The sequence below is a fragment of the Anguilla anguilla genome, chromosome 3, assembly GCF_013347855.1.
Source record: "Anguilla anguilla isolate fAngAng1 chromosome 3, fAngAng1.pri, whole genome shotgun sequence".
Taxonomy (NCBI): domain Eukaryota; kingdom Metazoa; phylum Chordata; class Actinopteri; order Anguilliformes; family Anguillidae; genus Anguilla; species Anguilla anguilla.
The window spans coordinates 10662697-10675530 of record NC_049203.1 but is presented as its reverse complement, the minus strand read 5'-3'; the positions used below and the strand labels follow the sequence as shown (position 1 = coordinate 10675530).

At 38.8% G+C, this 12834-nt stretch overlaps 1 protein-coding gene across 2 annotated transcripts in view; it reads left to right on the top strand.

The window, feature by feature from the left end:
- Positions 1 to 12299, top strand: part of LOC118223880 (neuronal migration protein doublecortin-like) — a 48072-nt gene extending 35773 nt beyond the window's left edge. The window contains exons 5-8 of one of the 2 annotated variants that reach the window (XM_035410900.1): positions 324 to 377; positions 3013 to 3111; positions 6523 to 6620; positions 7255 to 12299. In XM_035410900.1, the coding sequence (XP_035266791.1) occupies positions 324 to 377; positions 3013 to 3111; positions 6523 to 6620; positions 7255 to 7311 (308 nt within the window). In that variant the 3' untranslated portion in view covers positions 7312 to 12299. Of the gene's footprint in view, positions 1 to 323; positions 378 to 1566; positions 2604 to 3012; positions 3112 to 6522; positions 6621 to 7254 lie in introns of those variants that run through there. The other variant, XM_035410901.1, reaches the window with a different exon arrangement.
- The last annotated feature ends 535 nt before the right edge of the window (positions 12300 to 12834 follow it).

Below are 12834 nucleotides of genomic sequence, written 5' to 3'. Positions count from 1 at the left end.
AAATAAATAAGAAAAAGGCACAAATCTATAAGAATACCAAGGCTCAAATGCGACTTGAATGTTCTAAAATGCAGATTAAAAAATAAAATAAAAATCAGTCTATGATCCGACCTACAGGATTTGGGTTCTGAATAGACAAAGAGAGTGTATTTTAGCCAGCAGACTGAAATGACCACAGTGCAGTATTCAAGCTTCCTACAGCCCAGGGCTTGACGCCTGCCATGTGATTTAATGATGCATGTAAGCGTGTGTGTGTGTGTGTGTGTGTGTGTGTGTGTGTGCGCGTGCATTTCCTTTCTGACAATATGGCTTCCTTCTTTCAGCACACTTTCCCTCCGGGGCCAAATCCAAGTCTGCCCAGGGTGCACAAAGCCAAGGTCAGTGTGAATTTATGGCCGCTGCTGTCATCACACCCACAAGACACAGATCTTCTCTGTGTGTGAGGAAAACAACTCTGCTATGTCACAGATCACATCAGTACTGCACTTACACATATAGAATGACTGGTGGATGGTTTCTATGTTGAATGTGACAGTGAGGTTTCATCCATGCCCAGTATTTAAAAAACAATATTATATTCATGTAAAACCAAATGCATGTAAAATCAAATGAAAGCAGCATAAATCTGATTTTATCTGAATTTATGAGGGATGAAATACTATTCCAGCTGTGGGTTTCTTTAAGTTTAAATTATACATCACTGTGTCCAGACTTACTGTAAATTATACTGTCACAGGCTCCCCTCTGCCCACAATGGAAAAAAAAGTAAAGAAGCGAATTCATTTTAGTGTCCAGGTGGTCCATTAGTATTAACATGGGAGACGCAGATGATACCGCACAGTTTTGTGCTAATTTTATACCTACGGCAGTAAAATAAAATTAATTACCCAACTCCCACAAACACTGCACGAATCATAGTTGTTCTGTCACAGAACTAATTGATGTTTTTAGTAAGTTGCATAGACCTTCATCTGAGCATGGCAAAGGTCTGTCTGACCATACATGTAATGTTAATCAGTTTTGTGAAACCATGATTCATAAAGAGGCAGTATGTCATATTTATTTATTCATTAATGAATTTATTTTTGGTGTTCTGTTTCTTTTATTTTAGAAGTATGTTTCAGGTTACCATGGTTTTGATGCTGTAAGTTATGTAAACAACTATTTGAAAGAGGCTAAACAAGAGATATGCCATAAAATAATGTACATAAAGCAACAAAAAAGTTGCATGTTAACTGAATAGAGAATTAAAGCTATTTGAGGATTTTAATATTGATGCTTTGGCCTGGATTAAATAATTGTTTCAAATTAAATTAGATTTACTAAGACATGGATGTGTTGCATCCTTTCAACACAATCTTCTTCATTAACGCTGCTGATCATCACACTTGCCAAACTGTGTTTTTGAAGAAGAAAGTAATGCTGCCATTTGAGTGTGAGTCAAAATGATGGTCATATTTGGTCTGAATCCAAGCCATTGTATCCAAGTATGACAATAATGACGTCTTCTGATCACCAAAATCTTTTTTTTTTTTTTTTTCTAACTGCATAATGGATAATTTATAGGCTGTAGAGTGGGGGCAGCAAGGAAACGTAAGTGTGGTTCCAATATAGGGCTGTACACGGCACTGTTGGGTTTGGAAGAAAGTGCAGCACCATTAGTTACTTATTAGCTTTAGTTCAAACCGCTGTTGTGTTGTGGTGGTTTTATACTGGAGTATTTAATAGTACGTAGTACCAGTTTCTTTAGTTTAAGTAGGAAATCAGTACTGCACAGAAACTACTGTACAGGAGCTCAAATAAAGAAACCAAATGCCGTGCGGAGTTTTACTCTTGAGTTTCTAAGGATTTCCTGTATATAGTGCATTTTACCCTCTTGTGAGCCGTGCCTGCAGTCTGTACACTTATAGAGTGTAGAGTAGTATTAGTGAGGGGTGAAGGTCTAGGAGACAGTGCATAGGAAATAAGTGATGGCATCTTGAATTGCTCGTGTGTATCTATACTTGTGCCAGAAATAAAGCTTCCCATTTATACTAATAAAATCAAACTAATTTCGCATTAAAATTGAATTCTCGCAGCCAATGCTGTCTTTAATATTGACTAACTTGCATGCCAGTGCAATCTGCCTGTCGGGTTAATATCGTTATAGTTATTTGCCCCCCGTCTCCTCCAACAATTGGATGTATGCTCTGCTTGTCCCCCACTTTTAACCCCCACCCCCTCTTTGCGTAAATACCGTGTTGCCACTGTGATAAACATTTTGTCGATTAACTATTTAGAGGCTCTTATGATCAAAGTGAGGTGTACCTGCAGGAGCTGCTAAATTTGATGTTCATCTTTTGCAAAGCAATTAAAAAAAACGTGTACTTCATGGGCTCATTGTTCCTGCGTGCCCCAAATGAAGGACACATTCAGTAACTCATCGCTGTGAATGGTTTTTTGCCATGCCCTCCAAAAGTTGCAGTTTGTACGCAGACATCTGCATACAAAAAAGTGATTTTTTGAGGGCGGACTGGTGATTTTTGCACTTGGCAGCACAATATAAAAACATTCTGGTTTATATGTTTTCATATGCCCACTCCCGCCCCTCCCCACCCCCACCCCTTGAGTAATGACCTCCATGGGCTACATTTTACATTTTAAGACAGTTCATATTACACATGTATTGAAAACTGAAAACATACGCACTTCACAGTTTTCAATATCTTTGGCTGGCTGGATTTGTAGATAACAAAGTAAATTGTGTTCTTCCATCTCAGCATTCGTTGAACCCTGAAATGTTTGAGAGCAGTATTACATACTGGCAGTGATATGGGCTGCTTTAAAATGTGAAATTAGCCCTCGCTTCCCCGTGTGTTTGCAAGCTGCAGCGTGCAACGATACTGCACTGCACTTAGATAGACATTTCATCACGAAGGCAAGATACACAGGACGTGAGTTGTGGTGAATTCACTTATCAGCCGATGGTTTTAACTGCATGTGTTTGGATGGGGTTTTTTTAAATCTCCTCAGAGTATGGATCAGCGAAGATGAATCCTAAAGGAGTCGCTCAGAGGAGTTTGACCAAGAGCCCCGGACCGGCCCGGCGCACCAAGTCCCCGATCGAATCGAGTGAGACGATTAATATCTGATTCATTCATGCTCCATTCTCTGACCGCGACAGGAACTCTCTCCACGTGCACACATGCCCATATCAGTCCTCTCTTCATCTGCAGTTTTAAAGCAGAAAGATACCCTCAACTGCTTTACTCATATATGCTGGTTTTTTATTTTTTGTGTGTAATAGGAAATTTTCAGGATAAATTTTGGTTGTTTTATTTCAATTATGTTTTGGTGATGTAATTCATAGCTGTCCTTTGTTTGTATCCTTTACCTGTTTAATTTGGCTTTGATTTTGAATTTGCATTCTGCATTTTTTTGTATATAGATTTTTTTAACCTCTCCATCTATTGATAATTTTCAGAATGGGTCAATTTTTGTGGCTTTGGTTTAGTTTTTTTATTTAAATTTTTTGCTGGTGGTGGTGGTGGCTGTGAGGAGGGAGAGTCCCCCTTTTCTCCTATTTGGAGATGCCAGATGTGCTATGCTCTTGTGTAAACTCCATGTTGCCCTGCAGTTGAGTATGTTCACGCCTCCAATAATTTCTACACTACAGACCACATTATCCAGGGCAGCAAACGCTATCAGAAAAGAGGCCCATCACCCCCTTTATTTCACCACCCGTAGGAAGCTTGTGAGAAGCCAGAGAGCTCCTTTGTAGCAATTACCTGAGAAACCCAGGCCAAATATTGTCCACTCTATCACAGCAGGACTCAAGAAGTCAATTATTTTACACTACTGGACACTTCATCGAGTTCATCGTCAGCTTGTGAAATAGCCCAGACACAATGCAGTAACGTCATAGCTGTGGGGCTCAAACTGCTTCTGTGGCAAGCCTTTTTATTGACCTGGTTTTTTTAACTGATCTTTTTTAAACACTCTGGAGCCCCTGAAAGCACCACCAACAGAATTAAATGTCCTGAAGACAAACTGGCATATTTGCTCCAAAGAACATTTTCCGGTACTTCTCACATGACCTTGTGTAATGCTTGATCCCTAGTGGACAATATTGGCCTATAAATTCACTGATTGGTCTACACAAGGTAACTCCAATGGAGATTCGTTTTCCTTAGCATTTACATTGCAGAGGGAAACTAATGAGGTGCCGTGCAATGCTTTACTCCTGTGTGACATCCAGTGCTCTCCCAGTTTTAATTGAGGCCAGGAATATTAGACTCAGGATGCACACAGAGTGAAAAATGTGCCCGTTCTCTCAGAAACAGACGCACACATGCAAGCATCTCTCATGGGGACAGTCGAGTCACCTTGGCAACTCGCTGCTTGCCAGAGACCTGAATTAGAATGTTTAGCCCTGCTAACAGCCCCAACAGCGAGCAAATGAACTGATGCCCATCCACGCTCTGGTCCCAGGGACACACTGACCCTTCTGAAAGGCATGCTACTGTAGGCTCTGTGCTGATGGACTCAATCAGGGCTGACAGGAACTTTACTGCTGTGGCCTACCTGCTGTTTCCTGTACAGCTCAGTTAAGGACACGGGGTATGGAGAGGGAGTGGGAGGATGGTTTCAGCTCTCCTTTTTCCGTAAAAACCTCTGTGGTGGAAATGCAGTGTTGTTCTTTTCCGGTGAGACCAGCCAGTGCTTTGCCACAGTGCATGAAGGGCCTGGGTCCAGGACCCATTCTCTGGAAGAATGAATTCTCCTGAAGGGTGGATTTTAAACGGTTGTGACGGGACGGCACAGTTTTAATAGATAGAGCCACTCTCAGTGTGGGCTGCTGGGAGCATGATGCAGGCCCATGTGCTGGCATCCCCACAGATACCACTGTCCTTACTGGAGGAGGACCTGGGATACATTATATTTATTGGGGGGTGGGGGATTTATTTTTATTTACCTTAAAATTTTGGTTTCAACAGTAAAATATGAGCTTATTCTTATTCTGTTTGGTTTCACGCATTTTTAAATAAATGTACATTTTGAGAAATTGACATATATGTGTACAAATTGAAACGATTGGTTTATTGTTGATTTAAGGGTGTTGACTTATGCACGGTCAGATCCTTTGTTTCTTCCGGCATTACTGTTTGCACTTTATTTCTCGCTCTCGCTCTCTCATCTCTCTCATTTTGATATTTGCATGCCAATTTTTGTTTATGTACATTTAGCTTTTATTTCGCAGCTTTCCTTTCAAAATAAAGAATCACATTTTGCAATAATGTTTTATAGTGTTCTTCTGTTTCCTCGCTAAGCTTTGTCATCATTTACCATGAAATTTTATTTTGTCTGGTTGCTTTCCAATATATAAATTCAATACATGAATTCAATAAGGGCTAACAGCACAGGGTCAGCTTACCTTGTGGCACAGAGTGGTTATGCTTGGACCGGTTCCCACGGTGACCATAAATACGCCTCTCACACTCACTAAACGAGGGCGACAGGGTAGTATAATGCTTTGGGAACTGGGCTTGTAACTCAAAGGTTACGAGTTTCATCCCCAGCGAGGGCACAACCATTGTACCCTTGAGCAAAGTATGTGATTGTACTTACATGCATTGTAGTACTTACTGTTAATTTAATTGCATTGAATTAACAGTAACCCAAAACTCATTTAGTAAAAATATCCGGTTGTATAAAAGAATCAATTTAAAGATGCAATTCCTTCATCGCAGTGCATATGAGCATCTGCTCAATGGTGTAATGTAAACTCTGTATATATGCAGTTCATATATAATTACTAAAGTGCATTACAGTGGATCTCCAGTATAACAAAAGGATGTGTCAACTGGCATAGTTTTAGAGTTTGTTATTTGAGTTTTCAAACTGCTGACATGCTAAAATTTAAGATGTACGCATAGACAGCAAACATCTGTGCATAAACACAACTCATTACATAAATAGATTAAATTCCGTAATCATTGTTCAAAATGTGGGAGGATATTTAACTGGAAGCACTTCATTTCTGGGGGTGAAGAGGATGATCATAATTGTTCAGTTTATAGAGATCTGCAAAGAAGAACAGGCCTATCATTCTCAACACCTACATACAGAGTGAACCTGTATGTGTTACGTGGGATAGCTTTGTGACCAAGTTGCTACACATATTTAGCAATATCTGGGATTGCTGTGCATAAGATAATTCACAAAAGCATGTTGGCGATGGGAAAAAGGATGTCTGTTTTACAGACAGGGGGATTACTGTCATTGATTTTAAACAGCTTACCACACAAGCTGCCGGAGGAGCACCATGCCACACACCAGCCCGCCTTCTGTTGTCCAGCGGTATCCTAGCAACCTTCCAGCACCACAGAGAGGCTCCAGAGTGAAGTGGCTGGGGCGCTCTGGGCGGCAGACATGGCTTCCTCCACGGCTTCCTGAATGGCCGCAAAGGGGCTAGCATTCTGGGTGTGGGGCGGTTGAGTGTCATTTAACCCCCATGTCCCCCCCTTTCTTCTTTGTCTCCAGCCAATGGGACCGCGTCCAGCAGCCAGCTTTCAACCCCCATCTCCAAGCAGTCCCCCATCTCCACACCAACCAGCCCAGGCAGTCTTCGCAAGCACAAGGTACAGTGAGCCTCCTACTGGTCACAACGCAGAACTGCGGGTCTGGTCTCCTGACATACAGACCAGCCCTCCAGGGTTCATAACTCACCCATATCAGTTTGCGTCTTCAGAATGGATATGATTGGCCTTTGCTCATGAAATGATTTCCTCATGCAGAGAGAGACTCACACTGATATTACATACCACATTTTAATCTATAGATTCATCTTACTGATTCCTTTCTTAGTATATTCTTCATTCGAGTGAACTAAATCTGTGTGCCTTTTGAACTTTGTGCATTATGACCAATGCAATTAAGTGATTGGATTTGTCGAAATCCATCTGGGTCATATTTCTCTTGTGTCTGATCTGGAAAAAAAAATGTTGTTTGCGACATCTTCTGTCACTAACGTTGCATGCAGTAGTCTGTACAGCCAGTTGTCTGATTGGATGGACCACTGAGCACAACCTGCAGCAATGTGATCTCAATCTAAATGCATGCAGTTGAATGTGCAATTGCTTCAAAATCCATGTGTGAGCTTATGACCACATACATCTCATATGCAAAAAATGATACTGTCAACTGTAATGGAATGGGACTGAGGCTGCAGGGGTGGACCTATGTGACGACCTTGTCTCCTCCCCCCTGTGACAGGACCTATACCTGCCCCTCTCTCTGGATGACTCTGACTCCATGGGGGAGTCCATGTAGACCCCCCCTTTCTGACCCCTGATTCCAGCTCAGCTGTGCCCCTGCAGAGGCATCTTTGGTGCTCTCGTCTGACGGACCTCTATCTCTCCACACTAAGACTGCCTGTCCTCCACAGCACACTGTACTTGGGAATTGATCCAGAACAACAATCGCCACATTGTTATTTACATCTGAGGTGTTGAGGTTTTATCTTTGTTTCTTAGGGAGCCCTGTTTGGCTTGTGATACAGTGATGTAGACATTTTTTTTTTTACATAAACTGATAAATTAGTTTCCTACATGAAATAGTAGACTCTCCAGGAATTTTTAAACTGAGGATGATTAACTGCACATACTTTTAAGTGCATGCGGCATAGTCATAAATCTACTTATGCGCTCACACACATATGCACATACACACACACACACACACACCATTGCCTGTTTTCAGCCAGTAATCTGACAGTTGAAACACTCAAATGTTTCCCACAAAGTATTCAAATTATCTAAAATTAAACTTGGTACGGCAAATTTTGGAAAAGCGAAACTGGCTGCAAGCTCTCTATTTACTAGTTCACGTTGCTTTGAGTTTTTTTTCTTTTTGAGAACATGGGGAAGGGAGTGGGGGGATCTTAGAGAAGGTTTGTTTAGTCCATCTGCCAATTATGTAGCTTGCTGTTTTTAATTGGATTGATTTATATTTCACTCACTGAATAACAGCAATTTAAAACGTTTTATGAGATTTCATGGGTGGACCTTCATCTCCTTAAGAGAAAAGGCTCAAAATTTTTAAGCCATGTGAACTTAGGTGTGTTTCAAACTCTTAACAAAGCCATTTTAAATTCATAATAACAATGCAACCCAATGTTTTTGTTGTTTTATTACAAAAGCTCAAGACAAGTTTAAATTATTGTATTAAATATTTACTCATGTACATGTAGATGGTAATTGTAATTCAGTTAAATTAAATGGCCATGCAGTCCACCTCTGGTCAGATCTACTCTTTTTTGTTGTTAATCTTGTAAGAAAATTTCACACAACCTACAGTTTCTTGATCTGACGACGAATATCAAGAATAACGGTTCAGATGAGATGACAGGGTATGTATTTATTAAGTGATTATCTGAAATTTCTCAGATGTTTGGAAAATATCATTATGATTACACAAAAGTGAATGCACTATATTTCCATTAGATTTATGGAGTAGATGTTTTAAAATTAAGGAATATTTAGGAAACATATTTATAACACAAATCCAGCTGGTATCCTATTTATCTTGAACCACTTTTGCTTAAAAGCTTAAAATGAAAATACACTGGAATGTGAAGGGTTGAGAGAGTTATAGTTCCAGTATAAATTGATTCATATGAGTGAAAACAGGTTGGCTGAAAGAATGATTCTTGTTTTTCTGCTATTCCTATCAATGGCAATTATCTAATAATATCAACAAGCTAAGCCTGTCAACGAGTCATTAAACTATTCCTAAAGAACCCTTTGAAATATACCCTGTACTGTACTTTCCAACAGCTAGTCTATATGGTAGAAATCATCACGTGAAGAAAATGAGTTATAAAGTTTTCAACTGTGTCTCAGAAAACCCTCTGCTTATTTTCTTTGTCTTATTTATTTGACCTCTCAGCATTTCTTACAATATTTCATTGTTAAGTGTCCACCATCACCGCAGAATGGAAAAGGAAATTCTCTCACCTCCGCTGGTGTTTTTAAAAAAAATCTTTTGATAGAATAAATGGAATTACTTTCATTTCATTTGTTCTTGAGATTACAGGAAATCACAGTAGTGGGTCGCTGTTCTTCTTTATCTTTTTATGTTGAGCCAATGCATTCCTGGTTGAATTACAGGGAAACTTCACCTCAGCCCTCTTCTTTGCTCTGTCACAGTGGTTTGTTCAGTGCTTTGTAATGTTCATCCAATGTACCGCTCTTGTTATTTCAGTGAAGTCTGCTGCGTTGCTCTGTATGTACTTGTGTTGTTAAATAATTGATCTCATGTTGCATTCGTCACAGGTGTGCTTTTTCCTCATTCTCAAGTCACCTGACCATGTTTGCATGTCGCACCCATTCCCATAAAATAGTGCTCTATCCCTGTATCTTCCCCCATATTCCATATTCCATATTGCTCTTTGTCATGAAAGACATGCTGGGATTCACCAAGTGCATTTCAGTTACAGAAGACAATCAAATGCAGATACTGACGAAACAATGAAACACCTGAAATTGCAATTCTGATCATGAAATATTTATTCTCATCACCTCTTCACGTCTCTATGCCAGCACCACATCAGCATTTTGATCTTCTTCAACATCAAAAACCAATCCATATTCTCAATGATGAGGAATGGGGATTTTCGTGCGGCGGTGATATATATCGATCTTCTTATTAACTGGTATTATATGTCAAAGATGGGTGTGTCATAGGTTAAGGTGTGGAGATGGGGATGAAACTATCACCCCTGAGCACATGTCTGTTCCTCTATTGTTATTACGGTGTGACTATCAGAGATTACTACAGTATGACTATGAGAAGTTACTACAGTATGACTATGAGAAGTTTCTGCGGTGTGACTGTCAGACATAATATCTAATAATTCATTTGCTAGTTTCATTTGGCAAAGACTATGTTTACCTCTATTTGTGGAAACCTGTAAGTTGACAGTCCCATCACATTGACAGTATGCAATTGTAATTGTTCTTTATCCCAGAGCATGCAGTTATGTGGTAATCATATCCTGACTATAAAATCCAGAGGGAGAACCACAGTGAAGACCACAACCCATTTCATGGGAAAATACTTTTCGTGTGCCAAATGCATTTTAATGCAGTCCCTCATTGAGTGCCTGTAGTTGCTGTAGATTCAGCAGACTGGGCTCATACAATTGCACAAACACACACGCACACACACACACACACACACACACGCACGCACAAACACATTTGCACACACACACACACACACACACACACACACACACACCGCAGCCTGTTCTTTATCCTATTTCAGATGACTGTCATTAGTGTCGTATGTGTTTTAAGAAGTTAGACTTTGGTAGAAATGTGCTGTGTTTGAAGTCTCTCTGTTTATGACCCGGTCAAGATGCAAGCTGATGTTCCCCTGGTTTGCCTGTCAGAGAAGGACCTAGAAAACCATTCACTTTCACAGCACACTTCAAACAAGGAATATGAAAGAGGGAACATGGTCTTAAAACAGAGATTAACTGTAATTTGGCTAATTTCATAATCTCGCCTAACACATCACATATTGATAAATGTCTTCATTGTTTTCATTCTGTGTGTGGTGTTGTCATATCTATGACATGTCAGGCATATGTAAAAATGACATGTTACAGTATATGCAGGTACAAAGGACTACTACTGTAAATACATGGGTGTCCTATGGGGTAACTCACCCTTCTTATTGATCATGTGCTGAAATACCTCTCGTTCTGTTGGGGTTATATTTTGATTTATTTAAAAGTTAAACCCAGAATTGAGAATCATAGCTTCATTTATCTGTACATGAAAAGTCCTGCATGCATTTCCTCTGAGTATTTAAGAACAGCATTAACATTCAACATTGATTGCTGAATGTGACTGTATCCAAAATTAAAGCCATTTTCATTGCATTTTAATTTTTACCTTTTAAAGAAGTACACAGCGTAGACAAGTCCCTTATTGTAAGTTCAATCTCATTGGTACAGTATGATTACTTTTAAGAGTCCAGCCCTTACATTTAGCCACTGAAAGGTACACTGCAAAAAAGCATTAATGCTGTATTTCTTTTGAGACCAATCTTATCGGACACCCTGTGTATAGCAATTTCTCTAAATGGTGAGCATACTTTTTAAACAGCATTTCCTTGCCAATTTTGTGGATGTTTTTATATCACATTTATTGAATGTTTATATCAAAATATCATAGATTGTCATCTGCAAAAGTCACAGTTTTTGCATTTCTGTGACGACAGGTACAATCTTTTGTTTTTGAATGGTCTCCATAACTGGAGCTTGTAATTATTTTTTGATTTCAGAACTGGAAATGTATATCCTTTCCTATTCTCTGTAGGGGGAAGTTTTTTATTAGCTATTTTTCAAATTGCCATTGTGCCAGTCTATTTGTACATACATTTTTATGATTGCCTTTTACCATTCTTGATTTTAAGTGTTCGTTTATATGCTTTTCAAATAAGAGATAACAATTCTGTTTCAACTGGATATATGGTAATAAAAAAACCAACAGTTTTACAATTAATTACAGTATGAAATATATTTGTCAATAATTATTCCAGTCTTATTAATACTTTTTAATTCATCAGTTATTACTTGATTGATACCAGTGAACAGACGCACATTTAAAGTGTAACCCTCCTTTTAAAAGTAACCACTGGATTCTGGTGTGTAGTCATAGCAATTAGTCAAGACATAGGTGGCATGTCAATTCGTAAGGTTATTGCTTGCAGTTTTATTTTTTCTTGGAAAAAAAAATAGGAATAAAAAAAGCATGGTGTTTATATATTATGGGTGCATGCTCACAGTGTGCTAGGATAGCTGGTCACTGTAGAACCCACATAGGAGAGGATGAATTAGGTTTGATTCCACAGAAAATGTAATGGCTTTGTTTAATGCACAACGGGGATAGGCTCTGTAAATGACTAGATGTGAAAAATACACTTTTTTTGTATTGAGATTTCTTATGGATTATTTTATTTTCAATGTGATACCACTGACTTGTTTTAAGCACAGAAAGGATCTCAGCATGATTCATCTTTTAACCTTGTAAAAAAAAAAAAAAAAGGTCATACATTGGGGTCCTGTCCATAGTATCGTCATAAAATGTGAAAGAATAGAATTGTGAACCCATCGATATTTTCCCTTTCCTACGATCTATGAATCCGACCTACTGATCTGTACAGTCTGTCATTCAAATTTGCATTCTTTGCTATGTACATTACCAGTGTGCTGTACCATCCACACCAATAAATTTGATTACAAAATATGTTTTGCCTTTTTCTTTCACACACTTTTGATACATAAACTGCGTGTAGAGATTTGATAATGCAAATGTGACCCATAACTAATAATAATAATAATATTACAGAAGATAACAACAACAAGCAGTTTTAGCACATTTCTGAGCTCAATTGATCACTTACAATACAGGTCTAATGACTAATAGGTTTTGCTGAGGCAGAAATGATATACTAATATATGTGCAGTACTGAAAAGCATTGTTCATGGAATTGAATCAAATAATTTAAATATTATGAAAAAGAGATTAAAATTTAAGCGTTTATTCTGACATAAGCTCTCTGGGAAATGAAAAACAGTTACACTGACAAAACCAAGAGAATTATATACATTTATCACACTGATGAACTGGCTATATAACACTCAGGTGAGAAAATAACGATAATGAATTTTTCAGCCTTTTAGAGTAAAAAACAATGTTGTTGAGTTTAAACCTCTTCATTTAGGCTATGCACGATGGCAACCTTGATTGATGTGGCCAGCATACATTTCATTTGCATGGA